General features: G+C 35.1%; 2 protein-coding genes across 3 annotated transcripts; one reads left to right on the top strand and one right to left on the bottom strand.

The window, feature by feature from the left end:
• Nucleotides 1–13,450: 13,450 nt before the first annotated feature.
• On the bottom strand, nucleotides 13,451–15,839 carry LOC121210925 (uncharacterized). Of its 2 annotated transcripts, XM_041082912.1 has the most exons (8): nucleotides 15,467–15,839; nucleotides 15,313–15,380; nucleotides 15,180–15,246; nucleotides 14,968–15,095; nucleotides 14,794–14,864; nucleotides 14,641–14,684; nucleotides 14,455–14,523; nucleotides 13,451–13,751 (listed from the first exon to the last, which is right to left on the bottom strand). In XM_041082912.1, the coding sequence occupies exons 1-8, from the start codon at nucleotides 15,731–15,733 to the stop codon at nucleotides 13,464–13,466; spliced, it is 1,002 nt and encodes a 333-aa protein (XP_040938846.1). In that variant the 5' UTR covers nucleotides 15,734–15,839; the 3' UTR covers nucleotides 13,451–13,463. The 2 variants fall into 2 exon arrangements, with proteins under 2 accessions (XP_040938846.1, XP_040938847.1); XM_041082913.1 differs by lacking the exon at nucleotides 14,641–14,684 and having other exon boundaries at nucleotides 15,467–15,829.
• Nucleotides 15,840–17,111: 1,272 nt separating this feature from the next.
• Nucleotides 17,112–20,753, top strand: LOC107946005 (pentatricopeptide repeat-containing protein At2g31400, chloroplastic). The gene is made up of 4 exons (XM_016880190.2): nucleotides 17,112–19,334; nucleotides 19,821–20,037; nucleotides 20,182–20,366; nucleotides 20,437–20,753. The coding sequence occupies exons 1-4, from the start codon at nucleotides 17,398–17,400 to the stop codon at nucleotides 20,699–20,701; spliced, it is 2,604 nt and encodes an 867-aa protein (XP_016735679.2). The 5' UTR covers nucleotides 17,112–17,397; the 3' UTR covers nucleotides 20,702–20,753.
• The last annotated feature ends 2,033 nt before the right edge of the window (nucleotides 20,754–22,786 follow it).

Raw genomic sequence — 22,786 nt, 5'->3', positions numbered from 1 at the left:
CGAGAAAACAAAGTACTCAATTCCGTAAGATGTTCACTAATTTGAAGAAGTTTGGTAAGTATTACATAGAATTATGTGATATAAGGAAATACGAGTTGATGAGACATGAGTATAAAACTTGGTTGATGAATGAGTTCATTTGTGATTATATATTTCTACGCATTGAGTGTATTATCCGTATGAATTGGTATTCCAAATGAGTTAATGAGAAAACTTCTAGTATGAAATAATCTGAGTTCGAAATGAAATATCATGAAAATGTACTTGAAATACATTGGTATGTCTTGTATATGCTATTTGAATTCATAAATGTGGAAAGTAAATGTATATGGAAATATGAGAATAGAATTTATTGATGAATACATACATCCAAATTTATATGATAGATTTTAGTGAATATTGAAATTGGGCTCAATAAGTGATTTGGCAATTTAAATCGTGATTGGTAGGAAGAGTTAATGAATTGCATATTTATGAACTGTTACACGTATTTGTCTGAAATACGAGGAAGTGATGGTAATTGATACATGGAAATATGAAACTATGATATATATATAAAAACATGGAATATGTTTGATAAATGTGTTCATTCATAATTATGGAATTATGTACCTCATGTGTGCTATTTGCATAAAAATGATATTTCAAATACTTTGGTGAATAAAGCTTAAATATGAAATAGTATGAAATCGAAACAAATTGTTATGAAAATGTATTTAAATTATCTGTAAGTGTTTCGTGCTTCTCGATAATGCCTTGTACTCTATTCCAGCGACAGATACGGGTAGGGGGTGTTACAGTACTAGTAATTATCGTCTTTCTATTATTTAACTGATAAATTTGAGTGATTGATTAAAACTAAAATTAACTAAACTAATTAACTAGGAACACGACAAAGAAAAAATCAGGAAAATAATCGAGTAAGCAACCAAGAAGCGAAACAATATCCAGGGAAGAATTCACCTAGACTTCATCTGTCACTATCAATTTAAATTAGCGATTTCTTCACTTAGGATCTTGATCCATAGAAATCTCTAAATTATGCTACTATCTCTCTTTAAGAATAAGAGCAACTGACTTTAGGTTGATTAATTGAAATTTCTTTCTAATTAAAATCCTTATTATCTCATTAACTCGATCTATAGATTCCCCTATTAGATTTGACTCTAGTCCAGTAGATTTATGTCTTCCTATTTTTAGGATTGCATGCAACTCTACTCAATTACGCTAGATCTACTCTTAAATAGAGTTTGTTCCTCATCTGATTTAAACACATCAAACATGGATCAATAGTCTAGAAATATCAAACCAAGAATTAAACACACATAATTGAGAACAATATCTTAGTCTTTATTCTGTAAAATAGAAATCAAATGACATAATTCATCATAGGGTTCATCTCCCTAGGTATTTAAAAAATTAGTTCATGCTTGCAAATAAAAACATGCAAAACATAATATAACCACAAGAAACAAAGAAATTCATGATAACTCCAAAGAAACCAAATGAGAATCTTCAATCTTGATGGAAATCTGCTTCAGAATCGGCTTCAAAGGTGTTTTGCGAGTTGTTTCCTTGAGTATTTTGTGACAGCTCTTTCCTATCTTCTTATTTTTTTTTCATATATAGGTCTCAGAATACCCAAAAAAACCCTAAAAGTCGTATTTTTTCGTTGCTCAGAGTGTAATTCACGAAATCGACACAACCTGCCATATGACCATGTGGCAGCCAGTGTAGCTCACACGGCCGTCTGGAATGGTCCAACCCTTGTGGCTCTTGTAACTTCATCCAATTTTCATATTTTCGCTCATTTTACTCCCAAATACTCTCCTAAGTATAGAAATATGGTTTTAAAAGATTATGAGTATAAAATTCACCATTAACATCGAATAATCACCCAAAAACACATTAAGAATGAGGCTAAAAACATGTCACTTTTAGCACGTTTCATCCATCTTATAAAAATATCAGTTTTATATTTTAGTTGTTACAAAAATAATAATTAATTTTACTCATTTTAACATATAAAGAAACCTTTTTAACTTATTTTATATGCAAAATTTAAAATACTCTTCTTATACATTACTTTAATCAATTTCATGAAATGTCGCAGCTTAAATTCATATACTAATAATCCTATCTTATCATTAGATTATAGAAATAAAATAAAAATCCAATCCTATGACACTACTATTTTAAAAAAAATAAAATCTAAGATCTTTGGGTAAAGAAATAATCAATAAAAAAAATATTATTAAATTATATTATAATAAATATTATTAATTCCATCGACTTCAAATGGTAACCTATATGATTAAGGGATAAACGTCACCATGTTTTTGAAAGGGGAGAGCCGTTGGGTATTTAATTGTCTTCACCAATATGTCGATTTAGATTAAAATATTTTTAAATAAGTTGAAATAATAAAATAAAACTTATCAATTTAATTAACTCAAAATCTTTTTACCATGGAATACTTCACCTGTATGATAGACCAAACATGCAGTAATTTCACCTTTTGAGCTTGTCATTTTCTTGCCGTCCAAAACACATCTATATATAAAAATAAATAAGGTATTGTATTTTTAACATCACTAAATTATTTATAAATTTGTCATTTTATTTTAAAAAGTTATAGAAATAGTTATTGAACTATTCGAAAATTTTTATTTAAGTCATTCGGCTGTTAAATTCGATATTGTATGGCTTTCTCAATTCGAACCGCCTATACAAATCAGAAACTCTTCTTTCCCTTCTCTTCTACAGTTTAATTTTTTTATGAAACAACTTTGAACTTCATGAACTTGCGAACTAAAAGCCAAATATTTTTCTTCTTTGATCTCCGATACTGATCGTCAGATTGACTTGAATATAAGTTATGTTCTTCTACTTATCGATGTGTATCAATCCACTGCACCGATTGTCGACTTATCAATTGGACCTTGACAATTTAATGACTTCAATAATAATAAAAAATTCAAACAGTTTAGTGATAATTTTGTAACTTTTTGAAGTTGTATGACTAAAAGGTAAATTTACTAATAGTTTAGCGACCTTGAGTTTAGTTTATCCAAATAAATATTAAGTAAAAAGAATACATTTCATAACGATCTGCTAATTTAATTAAAAACTTTGTATATCTCAGTTGCTTGCATTAATATAATAATGGATAAAAATGGCATATTTTAAGGGGAAACCATCCAAGAAATAAGTACCGATGCTGCTGTTGTTGAACAAAGCTGTTAAACAAAGAAACCAAAAATGGCTGCCTTGTATTTATTATTATTATTATTATTATTATTATTATTATTATATATGTGTCATAATTATATTTTGGTCCACAAAAATAATGTTGTTTGTGAGCATGGATTTTATTTTCTTTTACTGTTATATATCATTTAATCATATATTATTATCACCTAACTTTCCTAACAGTGGGACGTTTATACCTAACACTACTCGATTATCATCTCTGTACTATTTTTCTGTAGTTTATACGTTTTCTCTTAGCAGCCATGCATGGCCCATGGGAAAAGATTATATGTAACCTTTTCTCCATAAATCAAGCAATGGTTTACGAGCTGTAAAGGGATTTTTTTTGGTTATAATCAATGAGGTTTTAAGTTTAAGCTATGGAGTTGCAAATGATGTTGGGGAGATATATGTTGGGGAGATATATGGAGATAGAGAGAGACTATAGAGATTTATGGAATATTATCAAGTGTTCTTGTCCTTTGGTTGTCTCTCGAGGGCCTTCCGGTTCATAAGATTAGAGTTTTTGGTTGAAATTTTGTAATTATAAAATCAAAATTATAAGTGTTTTGTAAGCAATGGATTCAGATATCCGAATGTGCACCTGTTATTCGAAAAATCAATGCGGATTCAGGTAATAGATACTTAGGGTATCTATCTACATTCAGGTCAAATCCATAATAAACAGTAATTTTGAAGTTCAAATCAAATTATTATTCGAATATACAATACCCAAATTCATAAAAAAGAAGAAGATAAAAACAAATATTTATAGATCTCAAAATTTGCAATCCAAATCGTCATACATAATTTTGTCTCTAGTTTCTATCAAGAGCTTTAGTAAATTCACATAGAGAGAATGTCTTGGAGTATTTGAGCTGGCAGAATCATACGCAAACTCTTTTTGCTAAAACTCGATTATCACTCTATAAACTAACCAAAACTATCGATAATAATGAAAGATTGCTCGAAAGTAATACCAAACATATCCATGTATCCATAAGTAGAGAGGAAGCACATCAAACAATAAGAAATCACAACAGAAAAATGGGGTGATTATATAAAGGGGTTTGCAAGAGAGAGATGGGGGTGAAAGAACGTTAACCGCTCCACAAGGGATCCTTGTGCTTGGTTTGGTGGGTTAACTTTTTTACATTTTTGCAACTTTTTTTGCATGTGCTTATGTTCTTGAATCATATGAGAGATTGAGTAGTTACGTTCCCTATTCGCAAAATATGCCTTCTATCACGCTACCATTTGACTCCTATTTTGCTCTACACACTTTACAATTATATAAGTATTAATTTTTAATTGCCTAACTCAATTGATGTAAAACTAAATTTTGAAATAATTATTAAACATCATTTATACTATTATTTAAACTTCTAATTGAATTAGTGTTACGAGTCAATCCGGCACCAACTTGATTACAGAATTAATTATAAAAATATCTTCTCGTATTTAAAAAAGATTATCTTATTTGAGGATACTTTAATCTTTTAATTTGAGAAAAAAAATTGCTTATGATGGGATTTGAATCCACACCTATGCATAAAACCTTAAATTTAGCACTCAATCAAAGTTTTATTTTGAATTGTTTATATATTTTATTTTTATTATGCACACTTTATTACTTCAATCAATTGTATATCTATATTATTATTTAAATGATGTCACGAATTAACTCAACATCAACTTAGGATTGATGACAACACCATATTAAATAATTGCATTCATTTATTTTTCTTAATTTAATGCATTCATATGTTTAAATTTCGTTTTTTTATCTACTTTTTATTTTAATATTGTACATATTTCATGTGTTATTATTACTTAGTTTTAAACCATATATTTCATTCTTTATTATATGTTATTTTGAAACATAAATATGTATTGTAAATACGTGGTTTCCAAATGCATACACGTGTGATAGAGTTTCTAATGCTAATAAATATCATATTAATTGATTATTGTGTTAAGCGGCTAAGTCTTAGCTCAATTAGTATCAACATTGTTATCAGTGTATGAGGGTGGGTTTGAGCTAGCGCACTAAAAGACATTTATCTTCCTATTTAAATATTAAGGAAATGCTATGAGTAGTTGTAGGCATTTGTATAACAATAAATAAATATGATGTTAGGATGAGAGTTTCATTATTTGAAAAAAAAAAAAGAACTCACTTTACCCATTGGCTTTAAATAAAGGTGGGAACAACTTTCTTTTATCAAGTCTTTAGTGAGAATGAGTGGCGTAGTCATAGACAAAGAAAGGAAAAAGTGTGAGGGCAAATAGCTTTGTTTTAGCTTGATAAATTTTAATCAACTCTTCTATCTAGAGGTTTTGAAGTGATTTTTTGGGTACTGGTTAGTAGATTTGAAGATTTTGGTTGTAAATGATGAAATTTTCCATTTAAGTATTGTAGCTTTGAAACTTTAATTTCAAAGTCACTCTTGCTTTGATGATATTCTTAGCTTTTCTCTTTAGTTAAGATTAATTGTTGAAACTTTGTTGAAGTTATATGCTTTTGTTGTGGTTTTGTATTGTCTTGTAGCAAGACTTTTTGAGTATGGTGGAGGTTTTTAATGGACTTTTAAATCCCATTGTAATAGCATATTTTTCAGTGGTGTCAGAGATTGTGGTTTTAGAATCTTATTTTTGATAGGTAAGCCCGTAAATATTAAATATATTATTTAATATTTACGATATTAATATAAAGTTTAATTAAAGTTTGGTCTATTAATTTTGGTGAATTGTTAGTTTATTAATGTATAAGGATTAAATTGTAAAAAGTGGTAAAAATTAATCACTGTTAAAGGACTAATTAAGCAATTAGACAATTTTTTAGTGGTAGTTAGTGGAAGATGATGTATAGTTCCAATCAATTAAGTTTAGTATTAAGTTAATTAATCAAGTTTTATTAATTTTAACCTAAGTAAAAATTAAACGAAAAATAGAGTCAAGTGTGTTCATCTTCCTCCCAAAACTGATTCAAAGAAGACTAAATAGGGTTGCCATCTTCTAAGCTTAGTTGCTTTAATTTCTAAGGTAATTCAAGTCAATTTCTTATAATTTTTATGTTTTTGTCCAAGAGCTTGATTTAGCTAACTCGTGCACCAATTTGTGAAACTGTTACAGTTTTTAAAAGTTTTCATTGATGATTTATTGAAGTTCTTGATGTTAAATAGTTAGATTTTAAACTTAGAAGTGAAAAATGACAAATTTGTAAAGTGAAAGTTGCTAGTTTTGAACATAGTAATTAAACTATAAATATTTCAAAATTGGTATGAAACTTCTATAACTATTAATAATATAGGGCTGTAGAAGGATATAATTGAGATCGATTTCGAAATCAAAACTCAAAATTGAAATTATAGCAATTTCGGTTTTAAGAACTAAATTGAATAAAATGTGAAACTTTAGAGAATATTCAAAAAATAAAATTGAACTATCGTATGCATAAAATAGTATGTTATAAAGTATTTAAAAATGATAAATTGAAATAAATTATCATATAGATCGGGTGGCCCGGCCCATGAATAGGTTTACTCTAAAAGAATCAGAACTCTATCAATTTCAAAATTTAGCAACTAAGTACAATTAATCGCAAGTTAATATTTTTCATCAATTTTACAATTGATAGAAACATTAATGTGATTAATATGAATTAAATTATTCTGATTTTTCTGAGTGGGACTAATTTGCTCAATATCAAAATTTTTGAGGACCATAGAGGTCTTTTTACCTATTAATTATTATATGCAGATAATGGAGTAGAATATGAAATTTTCCGACGGTGACCATGCTCTACGTTTAGATCTTATAGCAAAAACCAAAGAAATAGTTGTCGCGAAGGATTACTTAATGACCCTTTCACCCATGGCCAAGAATGAATTTACCTACTGTTCTCTTTTGAATGCCTGAATCTTATGAAAGACGAAGCATTAGCTCTCTTTAAGCTAATGGATGAATTGAAGCTCATCCACAGTGATTTGCCTTTGAACGATCTCATGCAGTTGTACTTGAAATTGGGACAACCCGAGAAGGTTCCTGAACTCATCGACGAATTGAAGCAGCGAAACATTCCGTGGAGTAGCTACACTTACGGATTCTTGTTGTGGAGCTACGCGGAGTTGTTGAAGCTGATCTCCATGCAGCTGGTATAAAGCAAGTGCAGCTGGAAGCTGGCCATGTAGGCTCGTGACAAGCATGCAGCAACCTTGGTTTTGTGTTGCTGTTAGATTTAAACTAATATTTTGTTCATTTTGAAGTCTAGTTTGCTATAAGCTTTTTGATTGATGTAATTTGATGTTGATGGAGCTGTTAACCAGCTTTGTGTTAATGTACAAGTTAAGTTTTTATTATTTGGAAAGCTTAGTGGAAGTAGGTGTATGTTTAGGTAGAAATTTGACTTGTAAGTTTTTTTATTTATTTTTGATATATGTAATGGCAATCTGCCTATGATGTATGTATGAAAAAATACAATTCATTTTGCATCAATACTCTCAACTATTCTTCATGCTCCTTCTTTCTTTGTTTTAGTTCTGTTCTTGTTTTCCTTCCAATTTCTGCTCTTAAAGCCTGAACTTTAAGCATTTTTTCCTTCATTCTTTACCCGGGTATATTACGTTGTTGTTGGTGCTTTGTTTGCAACTCTTACTTTACCCGGTTAAAGTACACTCAAACTCCAACAATTCGTATCAAGAGCTTTCATCTTAGAGGACCTGTTAAATGGCTTCATCAGGCTTTTCTCCTGCTGCACCACCAGTCTTTAATGGTGAAGGGTTCCACATATGGCAGGTTAAGATGAGGACTTACCTGCAGGCCTTTGATCTGTGGGAAGTTGTTAACACAGACATCGAGCCATCTCCACTGAGAGCCAACCCAACAGTGGCTCAAATTAGACAACATGCAGATGAGAGGACCAAAAGGCACAAGGCCATGTCCTGTATTCAGAACTGTGTTTCTGATGTGATCTTCACCAGGATCATGACCTGTGAGACCCCGAAGCAGGCTTGGGACAAGCTTAAGGAGGAGTTCCAGGGAACTGAGAGGACCAGGCAGCAGCAGCTTCTAAATCTGAGAAGGGATTTCGAGAATCTGAAAATGAAAGAAGAGGAAACTGTCAAACAATATTCTGACAGGATAATGGCTGTTGTAAACAGTATAAGGCTCCTTGGTGAGCAGTTTGATGAAGTAAGGATAGTTGAGAAGGTTCTCTCTACTTTACCAGAGAGATATGAGGCAAAGATATCCTCCTTAGAGGACTCGAGAGACTTGACAAGGATCTCCCTGACTGAGCTTATCAATGCTCTTTATGCTCAGGAGCAGAGAAGAGCCAGCAGGTTCGATGAGCACCAGGAGGGTGCATTTCAGGCCAAGAGCAAGCCTAGCTCGAGTAATGCTGCCTACAAAGGCAAGAAAAACTGGAGGGATAAATCCAAAGCTGATGCTTCAAAAAAAATGAGATAGACCATGCAGACACTGCAAAAGGCCTGGTCATCCAGAGGCCAGATGCTGGTTCAGACCAGATGCCATATGTCAACATTGCAAGAAGAAGGGCCATGTTGAAAGAGTCTGCAAAGAAAAAGGCAGGCCTGGCCAAAACCAACCTCAACACAAGAATGAAAAGGCTCGAGTAGCTGAACAAGGCAGTGACAGTGAAGAACAAGTGTTTGCAGTCTCATGTTTAGCTGCAAAATGCAAGGTTAAAAAGGGATGGCTCCTTGACAGTGGCTGCACCAACCACATGTCACCAGATGCAACTATCTTCAAAACTCTAGATAGAAGCTGTAAGACTAGAGTAAAAATTGGAGATGGACACTGTATTCAGGCAGAAGGCATAGGTGATGTGATAATATGCACTCCATCAGGTAACAAACTCATCCCAAATGTACTGTTTGTACCTGAAATTGATAGAAATTTGTTGAGCATAGCTTAGTTGCTGGAAAAAAGATATACTGTGGTCTTTAAAGGAAAGGAGTGCCAAATCAGTGACCAAAAAGGGTCCATACTCATGACAGTGGCCATGTCCGACAAGAGTTTTGTTGTGGACTGGAATAAGGACCTTGATAGTGCCTATGCTGCTTTCATAGAAGAATCCAAGCTTTGGCACCAAAGGCTTGGGCATGCCAACTTTAAGTCTATGGCTCGGATGGTCAGTAAGGAAATGGTTGAAAACTTCACCAAGACAGTTCAGAATGAAGATGTTTGTGAAGTCTGTCAGATGGGAAAGCAAGCTAGGCTTCCATTTCCTGCAAACACCACCTAGAGAGCATCAAGCAAGCTGGAACTAGTGCACACTGATGTTTGTGGCCCCATGAGAACTGAGTCACTTAGTGGCAACAGGTACTTTATTCTCTTCATTGATGATTTTACCAGATATTGCTGGGTTTATTTTTTGAAGCATAAGTCTGAGGTTGCTCAAGTGTTTATGAAGTTCAAAGCTGCAGTAGAAACAGAAGTAGGCTGCAAGATAAAGACCATTAGGTCAGATAATGGAACTGAATACACTTCAGCTCAGTTCCAAGCTTTGTGCAAAGACGCTGGCATCAAACACCAGCTAACCAATGTCAACACACCCCAACAAAATGGGGTTAGTGAAAGGAAAAACAGGAGCTTGATGGATATGGCCAGATGTTTATTGTTTGAGAAGAATTTGCCCAAGACCATGTGGGCTGAAGCTGTCAACACTGCTGTCTACATTCAGAATAGGCTTCCAACCAAAGCACTTGCTCACAAGACACCTTTTGAAGCCTGGTTCGGGTTCAAGCCATCATTGGCTCATATGAAAGTCTTTGGTTGCCTATGTTACAGCCAAGTACCAGCTGTTAAGAGGGACAAGTTGTCAAAAAGGGCTGTTCCTGGTATTTTAACCGGGTATAGTATGGTAAAAAAAGGTTATAGGATCCTGGATCCTTTAACCAACAAAATCCAAGTGAGCAGAGATGTAGTGTTTGATGAGAAGGCTTGTTGGAATTAGGACAAGAATGAACCTGAAGCTGTCTCTGAAGAACTTGTGGTTGATCAAACAGAGTCAGAAGAAAAAAGTCCTGATATGGACTTTGATGATGTGCCAATCAGAGGTACCAGATCCTTGGTTGAAATTTATGAGAGGGCACATATAGCCTTAGTAGAGCCAACCTGTTTTGAACAGGCTGTGAAGCATGAAGGCTGGAAACAGGCAATGGCAGATGAAATTGCCATGATCGAGAAGAACCAGACTTGGAAGTTGGTTGAGAAGCCTGCTAACAGGAAGATTATTGGAGTAAAATGGGTCTACAAGGCCAAGCAGAATGCTGATGGAAGTCTGAATAAACTGAAGGCTAGACTTGTGGTAAAAGAATTCAGTCAAAAATATGACTGGATTACTTTGAAACATATGCTCCTATTGCCAGATTGGATACGATTAGGCTGATTGTTGGATTGGCTGCTCATATACAGTGGAATGTCTATCAACTAGATGTGAAATCGGCCTTTCTAAATGGAATCCTTAAAGAGGAAATTTATGTCGAGCAACCAGAGGGATTTGAAGTTCCTGGCAAGGAAGACTTGGTTTACAAACTAAGAAAGGCCTTATATGGCCTAAAACAAGCACCCAGAGCATGGTATGCTAGAATTGACTCTTATCTGCTTAGTTTGAAGTTTGAGAGAAGTGCTAGTGAGCCAACGTTGTATGTCAAGAAGAATAAAACTGAAACTCAGCTTGTGGTGTCATTGTATGTTGATGACCTATTGGTGACAGGAGGAGATGAAGTTGATTTGGCAGAATTTAAGACAAAGATGATGCAAATGTTTGAAATGACTGACTTGGGGCTGATGACATACTTCCTAGGAATGGAAGTAAGCCAGACACAAGAAGGCATCTTCTTGAAACAGGAATCATTTGCCTTAAAGGTGTTGACAAAGTTTTCAATGCTGAACTGCAAGCCAACTCCTACACCTGTTGTAACTGGGTTGAAACTATCAAGCCATGAGGGTCATGAAGAAGTCTGTGAAACTACCTACAGAAGTTTAATTGGTTGTCTTCTATACTTGACTACAACGAGACCAGACATCATGTTTGCTGTAAGTCTACTTTCTAGATTCATGCACTGCTGCAATGTACAACATTTTCAAGCTGCAAAACGAGTACTAAGATACATTAAAGGTACTCTAAATCATGGTCTCTTGTTTAGCAAGGCTGCAGAACTTAGATTGAAAGGCTACACAGATAGTGACTGGGTTGGTTCTAAAGACGATATGAAGAGCACATCAGGGTATGCTTTCACATTGGGGTTAGGAATGGTATGCTGGAGTTCCAAAAAATAGTCTCTGGTGGCTCAATCGACTGCTGAGGCCGAATATGTAGCTGCTGCTAGTGCAGTAAACCAAGCTATTTGGCTGAGGAAAATCTTAACTGATTTGAACTTATCTTAAGTAGAAGCAACATAGATACTTTGTGACAACAAATCTGCTGTTGCAATTGCAAAGAACCCTGTCTTCCATGGTAGAACTAAGCACTTTGACATAAAGCTGCATGTAATAAGGGAGACGGAGCAAGCTTGTGAAATAAAGCTGGTTCATTGCAATTCGGAGGATCAAATTGCTGATATCTTGACCAAGGGTCTTGGTGTGTCGAGATTTAACAAGTTAAGAAAGCTCATGGGAGTTTGCAGCATGAAGCTCAAGGAGGAGTGTTGAAGCTGATCTCCATGCAGCTGGTATGAAGCAAGTGCAGCTGGAAGCTGGCCATGCAGGCTCGTGACAAGCATGCAGCAACCTTGGTTTTGTGTTGCTGTTATATTTGAACTAATATTTTGTTCATTTTGAAGTCTAGTTTGCTATAAGCTTTTTGATTGATGTAATTTGATGTTGATGGAGCTGTTAACCAGCTTTGTGTTAATGTACAAGTTAAGTTTTTGTTATTTGGAAAGCTTAGTGGAAGTAGGTGTATGTTTAGGTAGAAATTTGACTTGTAAGTTTTTTTTTTTTGATATATGTAATGGCAATCTGCCTATAATGTATGTATGAAAAAATACAATTCATTTTCCATCAATACTCTCAACTATTCTTCATGCTCCTTCTTTCTTTGCTTTAGTTCTGTTCTTGTTTTCCTTCCAATTTCTGCTCTTAAAGCCTGAACTTCAAGCATTTTTTCCTTCATTCTTTACCCGGGTATATTACGTTGTTGTTGGTGCTCTGTTTGCAACTCTTACTTTACCCGGTTAAAGTACACTCAAACTCCAACAGGAGTTAAACGACATGGAAGGTGTAGAGAGAGTTTGAAACTGTACTTGGATAGAATTTAGTACTCTTGCTGCAATTTATGTCCAGGCTAACCAGTTTGAAAAAGCTGAGGCTTTTCTTAGGAAGTTAGAGAGTGATAAGATGCCTCGTAAAACACGAGGCTTACCATTCTCTGATTAGCTTGTATGCTGGTACTTCGAATCGAGCCGAGGCTTATCGAGTTTGTGAAGCTATGAAACGAGCTTTTTTCATTGTTCCCAACTTGAGCTACCTTGTTATGGTTTAGTCACTCATTAGGCTTAAGGATTTTAAGGGGTTGAAGAAATGCTTTAAGGTTTGGGAGTATAGTCGCTCCGTATATGATATGAGGTTGGCCGATAACGTGATCCATGGTTATCTATCAGGGGACCTGCTTGAGGAAGCTGAACTTGTGTTTGATAAGGCTATGAAGAGATGTAAAGGTCCTTTTGCTATATCTTGGGAACGCTTCATGGTTTACTACTTAAAGAAACTCCGCATTGACTTGGCTCTTAAACATATGGAAGCTGCAGTTTCTGAGAACTGGAGTCCTTACCCTGAAACTATAGCTGCAGTATTCGATTATTTCGTGTTGGTACTGCCCAGCAATTCTGAAGGATTCTAAAGAATAACAACCCTCTCGATTCTAATGCTTACCGGACATTGCTAAAAGCTTACATAATTTCCGGTAAAGTAGCGCCTAACATGTGGCAAAGGTTGGCAAAAGATGGTATTGAACTAAGCCAAGAGCTTCAGGATTTGCTAGTGAATGTTTGCCCAGAGTAATGTTGTAATCCGAAGTTGTTCCATGTTCCAATCTACAAATTTGGATCATTTGGATTGGTTGTTTCTTAATTCTCACAGTATTTGTTTTACTGCTAGACATCACAAAAAGTTAACAAAGTGGGAATTGTTCGAAATACTCTAGCAGACATTTTTATTACTATGGCAGACCTTTTTATTACTATCTAAAGATTTTCTACTGGTGCAAATTTGACAGTGTTGGGTCTAGAAACGTGATATGAAACAAATATGGCTATACAAAGAGCTGCTACTGAGAACAAAAGGGCGAAGGCACTGGCCATGTCCCAGCCACTTCTTGATGCATCGGTTAGGATAGAACCAAATGCAATATCCAATGACGCCCAATCGCAATTGATGGTATAATGTCCAGACCCGACCCATTGTTTCCCATCGACTGGATACCAGAATGCAACAGACATCTTGCTCGACCAATCAATTGTGAACTGAACATCCTGCAATCCAAACAATTAAGTTACTTTCTGTCATGTTATTGCAAGGTAAAAAATCTAACACATTCCACTGAATGATATTCTTGCAGAAGGTATATATGTTTGTTTGCTTTACTAGTCAAAACTAACTAGAAGCAAATACACTAAAAGCTCAAAGCTAGAAGAAGATCATATAACTTGTTGTAAACGATCCATGGTCCTCAAAGGCCTAGCGAATTCGAAATAATATGTTCCCTTCTCACCTCCTTTGGAATAAGGACTGTCTTCCTCCACAAAACCTATTAAAAGTGTACGAGTTTAAGGTCGAAAATTTGAAAGATGAGGTATTGACTCCACTGTCTTAAGACGCTAGAAAACAAAAAACCTATAGACCAACAGACAATGATGTTGACAAAACCAAAGGACTTGTGTTAAGATCTTCAGTTGACTTCAGTTTCGGGTTCAATCCCTGGACAACCCCCTAAAAAAAGTTATTTTTGACATTAAGGAAAGCTCATTTGTTATATTGTTGCAAATTTGATGCACTGGAGATTGCTTGTCTAAGCTCCAAAAACATGCCTCAGTGATCAGTACTCAACAGGTTTGATTCTTTGAAGACATTGAAACATGCATATAGAGCCTATATAGATCATTCCTTTCGTACCGAATACACTAATTTTCTAAGATCTTCAACTCCATTATAATATAATCCTAATAGTTTAGTTGCCTGAATTATCTGCAAAGCTACTGTGCCACCATGCTCCTTTCCAGTTATTCTGTCCACTAGAATGATTTCCTAACAGTGAAGAATGATGATTTAATGCCATAAACATATTAAGGATAATACCCAAAGCATAGTCAATCAAATAAAAACATATTTGCTGATGTGTCATCTTTGATGATTTAATGCCACCTTGATGATCCCTGTAGTCACTTTTTCTTTAGTGCCTAATCCCACTTTGTTTTGACATGTTCAAAGGAAGCCCCCCTCATTCTTATCACAAAAAAAGAAAAAAGAAAAAAAAAGAGCAAATATCACTAAGATAAGAGGGTCTTATTAATTTACCAGAAGGACCCATTCCATTAAGGTATCTACAGTGTGGGTTCCAAGCATATGCATCAACCAAAGGACCAAAGCTGTGTCAACGAATAAAAAAAAGTATATTAACGTACATCATTGACTTTTGTGATGGCTAAAAAAGATAAATTTGTACTACAAATTTATGTTGTACTACATTACCTACTATCACCTCCACCGTAAAGCCTTCCCGGTATAGCGTTTCCGATAACGAAATGCATAAGGTCGACTTCATGGCCTTTGCAAGTCTTGTTGGTACAAGACCCCTTTTGTTCTTTACAACCGCCCATCTTACGATAGAACAAGAGAAAGCTAAACAAATAGTATTTAAAGTAAGATTAAACATAGAACATGAGTTTGATGGAATAACTTACATTATGATAGGTAGCATTGTCGCCGATTTGGAGCATGAGAGCCACCGATGGGCTTTTTTTGATGTCCCTGCATTGAAATGTAAACACTCAGTTCATCACAAAATGTTCAAACAAGGCCAAAAAAGAAGCATACCCTTTGGAGTAGACATAGTTCCCATCAACTTGGAGCAAGAAGAAGACACTGTTTCCATCATGTAAAGCCTAAGACAATCCCACGAAAACACACAAATTAAGATATCTTTCATATCCGTTTTACGAGATTCATGATTTGTTGATAGAGCAGTTACCTTCACTGTCATTTTCCCATCTTTGTACTCATGGTTCTCATCTGGATCAAGGGCCGGGCGGAGGGAGAATTCGGACCCATCAATGTCTTCCCAATCATCGGCGCAGCCGTCGAGGGTGATGATTCCGGGTTTGAAATCCGCCTGGATGTGCATCTCCTTCGAGTTTGACACACAACTCCATTCTCCCGATTCCTCGTGCGAGTTGACCCGTCTAGTTAAACCGAACCCAAAGACCAAGAATGCTAGTAGGAGGAACCGAACCACCATTGTCGAGGTAGAAATGTCGTTATAGAAGCAGGTGTTTCCGTTTTTATTGTTTTGTTTATAGTAACCTTTTTTTTTGGGATTACATTCGTTAGCTGACCAATGAAACAAAGTCGCACTTAACAACAGGAAGTTCGTTGCTAATATTCGCTCAATTGCCATGTTTTTCTAAATGTTTAATTATTAATGTCATCCCTCTAATTTTATACAAATTATGAAATTTGTCCCTTTACTTGAATTTATCATAATTTAGTCAACGTAATTTGTGAAATTGAAAGGCTAGTATAATTTAGTAACATTAAAAAACCTTACAGTTGAATTATTGATATGGAAATTAGTAGTTCAGCTATTTATATACAAAAAATAAGTAAAATAAAAGGATTAATCTTTCATTAAAATACAAGGATCAAAATATGATAAATAGATCAAATTAAAATAAATAAAAATATATAATTAGATTTTTTTTAAATAACGGTACAACTTTCAAGTGTTTTGTAAAACTCTTATTATAAAAATTATCTTTATCAAACTTAAAACTAAGAAATTGCAAAATTGATAAAAATATGTATTTTTATTTAAAGTATAAAAATATATATGAAAAAGTACTTATTGATAATATACCCTTGTCTAATAACAATTCATTAGAATTTTTGAATTTAAAATTGGTATATTCTATCTTTACTCCCTATACTCTTAAAACTTTTGAAAATTAATTTCTTTGCTTTTAATTTCAAGAGTCTACTTATTTAATTTAAAACTAAATTCCAATTGATAACACTGCTAACTGAAATCCTTTAAATTTGAACATATGCAATAAATTAAAATTAAGTGGTATAAGTATGATGGAGGCTCTTGTTTTAGGAATTAAATTGTATTTTGCTCCCTTTACTAAAAAAATGGTAAATTAGACATTGTACGTTAGATCAAAATTAAGAGTAAATTAGTCATTTCTGTTAAAAATTTAATTCATTTATATTGTTAAAAAATGGTGTGATTGACGGAATCATTAGACAGTTACACACGGCATGCCACGTGCACCTTATTCTGACATACAAAGACCTGTTTTTAGCACTAGAAATGAATGAAATTTTTAACAAAAAAACCAGTTTGCACTTTTATCTAACATATAAAGACTAATTTGCCTATTTTTTTAGTCAAGGGGGCAATATGCAATCTGAATTCTTGTACAAGGGCCTCCATGGCACTTTTACCAATTTTAGTTTTTAAATCAAGCTTTAGTACAGGGACTAAATTTCAAAAGTTAGAAGAGTTCAGGATCTGGGCAGAATTAAACCTTGAAAACTTCATGTATCAAATTATAAATTTACCAGGAGGTGTATTCTTACACTTGCCACGTGTGTGGAAAGCATTGAGTGCGGTTGACACGAGTGGGTCGTACATATCAATGTCTGAACAAAGTAACTCAGCTCAATTTCTCTCTGTCTTATCCCTTCAGATTTTAGAGAGAGAAAAAACACAGCCCGAACCTTTCTTTTCTTCATTTCACCGTCGTCTCTTCACTAATGGCATCTCAGTTTCAATCCACTGTTACCCATCTTTACAAACCCTACAAAACCCCTATTTAGCATCACTTTGAGGATCCCTATATAGTGTTTGCTGCCGCCGCCGCCATCATCCTCTGTTTTTTTAGGGTGGAGTTGTTGAAAATGGCGTCAACGCCGCCGCATTGTTCGATCACAGCTACAACAAAGCCTTATCAGAACCATCAGTACCCACAAAACCACTTCAAAAGCCACCGTAATCACCACCATAACAACAACCGTAACCAACCTCACCCCCAAAAATTCTCCCTTTCCAAACCCCCTCCTTCGTATTCCAATGCTACGAAACACACCACCGCCGCCGCTTCTGCCGCTTCTGCCTCCTCCGCCCGTGCTCCAATCTCCCAGACTCCTGCTCCTTTCCCTTCACTCGCCCCTGACTTCTCCGGCCGCCGATCGACTAGGTTCGTCTCGAAAATGCACTTGGGCCGGCCTAAAACTACCGTCAACACACGCCATACTTCTGTAGCTGAAGAAGTCCTTCAACTCGCCTTGCTTAATGGCCAAACCAGCCTCGAAAACGTCCTCGTCTCGTTCGAATCTAAGCTCTGTGGCTCCGATGACTACACTTTCTTGCTTCGAGAGCTTGGGAACAGAGGTGAGCATGAAAAGGCCATTAAATGTTTTCAATTCGCTGTTAGAAGAGAAAGAAGAAAAAATGAACAAGGCAAATTAGCTAGTGCCATGATCAGTATACTTGGTAGATTGGGTAAAGTTGAACTGGCCATGGGTATTTTCGAGACTGCATTAAGGGAAGGTTATGGAAACACTGTTTATGCTTTCTCAGCTTTAATTAGTGCTTATGGGAGAAGTGGGTATTATGATGAAGCCATAAAGGTTTTCGATTCCATGAAAAACTATGGGTTGAAGCCGAATTCTGTTACTTATAATGCTGTGATTGATGCTTGTGGGAAAGGAGGTGTAGAGTTTAAACGGGTTGTGGAGATTTTCGATGAGATGTTAAGTGGTGGAGTGCAGCCGGATCGGATAACGTTTAATTCTTTGCTTGCGGTATGTAGTAGAGGCGGTTTATGGGAAGCTGCAATGAATTTGTTCAGTGAGATGGTTAATAGAGGGATTGATCGAGATATTTTCACTTATAATACACTTTTGGATGCTGTTTGCAAAGGTGGACAAATGGATTTAGCTTTTGATATTATGGCGGAAATGCCTGCGAACGTTTTGCCTAATGTTGTTACTTATAGTACTATGATTGATGGGTACGCAAAGGCCAGTAGATTCAATGATGCACTCAATTTGTTTAATGAAATGAAGTTTTTGGGTATTGGTTTGGATAGAGTTTCGTATAATACGCTGCTTTCAATTTATGCAAAGCTTGGTAGGTTTGAGGAAGCTTTAGATATTTGCCGGGAGATGGAGGGTTCGGGGATTAGGAAGGATGTTGTAACATACAATGCGCTTTTGGGTGGATATGGGAAACAAGGGAAGTATGATGAAGTTAGAAGACTGTTTGATGAGATGAAAGCACAAAGGGTATCACCTAATTTATTGACTTACTCGACCGTAATCGATGTTTATTCAAAGGGTGGTTTATATGAGGAGGCGATGGATGTGTTTAGAGAGTTTAAGCGAGCGGGATTGAAGGCTGATGTTGTGCTATATAGTGCATTAATTGATGCTTTGTGCAAGAATGGGTTGGTGGAATCTGCTGTATCATTGCTCGATGAGATGACAAAGGAAGGGATTAGGCCTAATGTTGTTACGTACAATTCTATAATTGATGCTTTTGGTCGGTCTACAACTTCAGAAGGCTTATCTGATACTGGTCAGATCAGTGAGTTGCAAACCAAAACTTCTTCGTTGGTCATTGAACGTGGGATTGAAGCTGATTTAACAGACGGGGAGGATAACCGGATCATAAAAATATTCGGGCAGCTGGCTGCTGAGAAAGGAGATCAAGCAAAGAAAGGTTGTGGAGTCAAGCAGGAAATCTTATGCATCTTGGAAGTTTTTCAAAAGATGCACGAGTTGGAAATTAAACCGAATGTCGTCACCTTTTCAGCTATCTTAAATGCTTGCAGGTATAGTTATTACCTTTCCTCCTAGTTAGTTGCTTTCTGTATCCTGTTTGGTGGAAAATGTGGATTTTGGTGTAGTGGTAGCGAAGTCTTGTTTCTTTTCAGCTTCACTGAGTTTGAGAACTTATGCATAGGTTCTTTTTCTTTATGCCGTACTTGCATTTTAATGTTCCTTAGCTATGTACAAGCAACCATCTTTGCCTGTATTAGTGCATGAGTGGTACATATACTCTACGATAACTGAAAGTGTTCTAGCTTTTCAAGAAAATGACACTGTCTGCACATTAGCTCACTCGTTATCCACTTGCAGTTGAACAAATCAAGTGCACGGCACATCAGGCCCTGAAATTTACTTCTTGTGGCAAGATTTATCTGATTTGCAAATAGTGCGACTTTATTCATCAAGCTTTCTCTTTCTTGTTCTACGTATTAAACAATCTTTGTCTGAAAAACGCGGATGATCAGTTCTATGTATTGCTCTGTATGCAGCCGCTGTGATTCATTCGAGGATGCTTCAATGTTGTTGGAAGAGCTCCGGTTGTTTGATAATCAGGTGTACGGTGTTGCCCATGGGCTTCTTATGGGTTATAGGGAGAATGTTTGGATCCAGGCTCAATCCCTGTTCGATGAAGTAAAGTCAATGGACTCGTCAACTGCTTCTGCCTTTTATAATGCCCTGACTGACATGCTGTGGCACTTTGGTCAGGTTAGCTCTCGAGATTCCATTGCTTTACTTTTTTGATGTACGTCTCTGTCATGTTCCGCTTTAGTGTCTATTGCTTCCTATCTTTATAAGTTTAGGAACTTGCATGGTTTAAAAGCTTGACCTTGTTAAAATGTTACCTTATAGAAACGGCGAGCCCAACTGGTTGTTCTCGAAGGGAAACGCCGGCAAGTATGGGAGAATGTATGGTCTAATTCTTGCCTAGATTTGCATCTTATGTCATCTGGTGCTGCTCGAGCAATGGTGCATGCATGGTTGCTAAACATACGTTCTGTTGTTTTCGAAGGTCACGAATTGCCGAAACTGTTAAGGTAACAAATCGGTTTAACATGTTCCTTGTACAATCATGTTCCGAAAATAAATTTCCATTTCTTTGTCCAGCATTTTGACAGGTTGGGGCAAACATAGCAAGGTAATTGGTGATGGTGCACTAAAGCGGGCCGTTGAAGCTCTCCTGACTGGCATGGGTGCACCCTTTCAGCTTGCTAAGTGTAACTTAGGTAGATTCATATCTAATGGTCCAGTTGTCGCCGCGTGGTTAAGAGAATCGGGCACCCTAAAGTTACTTGTTCTTCACGATGATAGAACCCATCTCGAAAACACTAGGTTTCAAGAAATCTCAAATTTACAGACAATCCCATTGTAGCAGTGTGTATAAAGAAAGAACCATTCAAGTCGTACATACCATGATTGGCATACATTTATCTCTTTTTCTCATGCTTTTGAACTGCAGCTCTGCATTTAGTACTTACGCTTAGTACTTGAAAAAGGTGTAAAGAATGGCTAAAGCTAAACTGCAACAAACTGGAGATAACATACAATCAAAACCTAGCAGAAAATATGGAGCTGGTGTTGATGCTCGGTTTTGCTAACGAGTATGTGAGGCCGTTAATTTCACGAAGAACACGTACAAAATCCATATCCTCGATTTAGCCGACCAGTCGAATGAAGGCCAATCGTCTTTGTTTCAAGGGTAGGTCATGCAGGGTGCAGGTATTCATATTTAGCCCCCTCTTTAAGAGTCTTTGAAACAAGGCAAGCACAAACAAAAACTTACAGCCACTCCTATAATATTACTTTGAGTTAGTGAGAAAAACAAATGTATATTTAAGGGTCGGGTTATTCACCCACCCAAGTCAAAAGGTGCTAAAATATGATGGATTTAGATAAAAGTAAAAGGTTTGAAAATAGAGTTTTCCAAAAAAAAAAAAAAAGCCCAAATATGAGTTAGGTATGGATGTCTGTGAATACACCTAAAATAGATTTGAATTTATCATTTAAAAATATTAAGAATTTAAATGAAAATTTAAGTTCTTGACCTAAATTTAAATAAATATAATAATATTATATTTAGACGTATCCCAAACCCAATCCCAAATATTAACACCCCCATTCATTAACAATGGCTTGCAATAGTGGAAATTTGAAGCTGACACCAACATTTCTCTCATTAAACCCTTTTCGCTAAAAAGTTTACTCAAAAGGGAAACAATAGTAAATTACATTCAGGTCACTAAATTATTATTAAATTTACATTTTAGTCATTCAATTTTAAAAAGTTATAAAATGATCATTGAACTATTCAAAAGTTTTCATTTAAGTTATTGAACTATTATAAAATTTTTATTTAAGTCACTGAGTTGTTAACTTTTTTTTATTTATTTAAAGTTTAGCTAGTGAACTCTAGGCGACGATTCGACGATCAATAGAGTGGATCAGTACCCATTGATGAGTAGAAGAACATATCTTAGATCCAAGCCGATTTGACAAGTCAATGTCGAGGACAGAAGAAAGTTGTTTGTATTTTGATTCGTAAATTCGTAACATTCAAAGTTGTTTCATGAAAAAAACTAAACTGGAGAAGAGAAGGGAAAGAAGAGCTTTCCATTGGTGCAGATGGTGCGAATGGAGAAGGACATACAACAACAATTTTAACATTCTATTGATTTAAATAAAAATTTTTAAATAGTTTAGTGACCATTTTGTAACTTTTTGAAGTTGAATGACTAAAATATAAACTTACTATTAGTTTAGTGACCTTGGGTGTAGTTTACTCATAATATAAATAGGGTTATTAGATATTAGAGGTGTTTGTTGGTTGGGATAGGTTGAGTTTGGCTGGGCCTATGTACGATATCTATAAACTTTATATTTGCCCAAGCTCAGTTCAACTCAAAATATTAGCCTAAAATTTTATTCAAACCTACCTATAGTTGTAATGACTAACACAAGCCCGTCTTAAGCTCACCTATATATATTTTTTTAAAAATCTAAAGTGTTTTTGTTTAATATTTTAAATGAATTTTCTTTTATTAAAATCTTAAATTCAGACAACTTATCATAAAATTTACTCGGTGTAATTTTTGTTTGTTTTACAAATAGTCTTAAAAAATTGTCATGTGCCTCTTCTTTCAAATATTTATTTTTTTAAATATTTCACTATACCCCTATATACACTTGCCAACCCCCTAACCTTACTAGTGGAGTTTTTGAGACTCCATTAGTAGTGTACCAAATATTTTCCCCTGTATTATTATATATTTAAAGTTATATGATATAAATTGCATTATATTTGAAAATAAAATAAAAATATATTACAACAATATAAAATGAGTTGAGCTTCGATCTTGAAAGTTGAAGACCAATCTCAGTCCATATCTTGAATGGACCTAATTTTTTTTGCCTAAGTCCATGTTTTAGTTTTCATATTTTGAACAAGCCTCTAGATTTG

This window comes from Gossypium hirsutum, chromosome A12, assembly GCF_007990345.1.
Source record: "Gossypium hirsutum isolate 1008001.06 chromosome A12, Gossypium_hirsutum_v2.1, whole genome shotgun sequence".
In the NCBI taxonomy this organism is placed as follows: domain Eukaryota; kingdom Viridiplantae; phylum Streptophyta; class Magnoliopsida; order Malvales; family Malvaceae; genus Gossypium; species Gossypium hirsutum.
This window is presented reverse-complemented; position numbering and strand designations above follow the sequence as displayed.

Bases quoted from the DNA above. Each gene is read 5' to 3' on its own strand.
- LOC121210925 (XM_041082912.1), bottom strand. From the start codon at position 15,733: ATGGTGGTTCGGTTCCTCCTACTAGCATTCTTGGTCTTTGGGTTCGGT. The intron at 14,865-14,967 runs GTAATGTAGTAC...TCGTTGACACAG, and splicing joins TACGGTGGAGGTGATAGTAG to CTTTGGTCCTTTGGTTGATG. The intron at 14,524-14,640 runs GTGGCATTAAAT...CTTCACTGTTAG, and splicing joins TGACTACAGGGATCATCAAG to GAAATCATTCTAGTGGACAG.
- LOC107946005 (XM_016880190.2), top strand. From the start codon at position 17,398: ATGGCGTCAACGCCGCCGCATTGTTCGATCACAGCTACAACAAAGCCT. The intron at 20,038-20,181 runs GTTAGCTCTCGA...GTTACCTTATAG, and splicing joins TGCTGTGGCACTTTGGTCAG to AAACGGCGAGCCCAACTGGT. The intron at 20,367-20,436 runs GTAACAAATCGG...TTCTTTGTCCAG, and splicing joins GAATTGCCGAAACTGTTAAG to CATTTTGACAGGTTGGGGCA.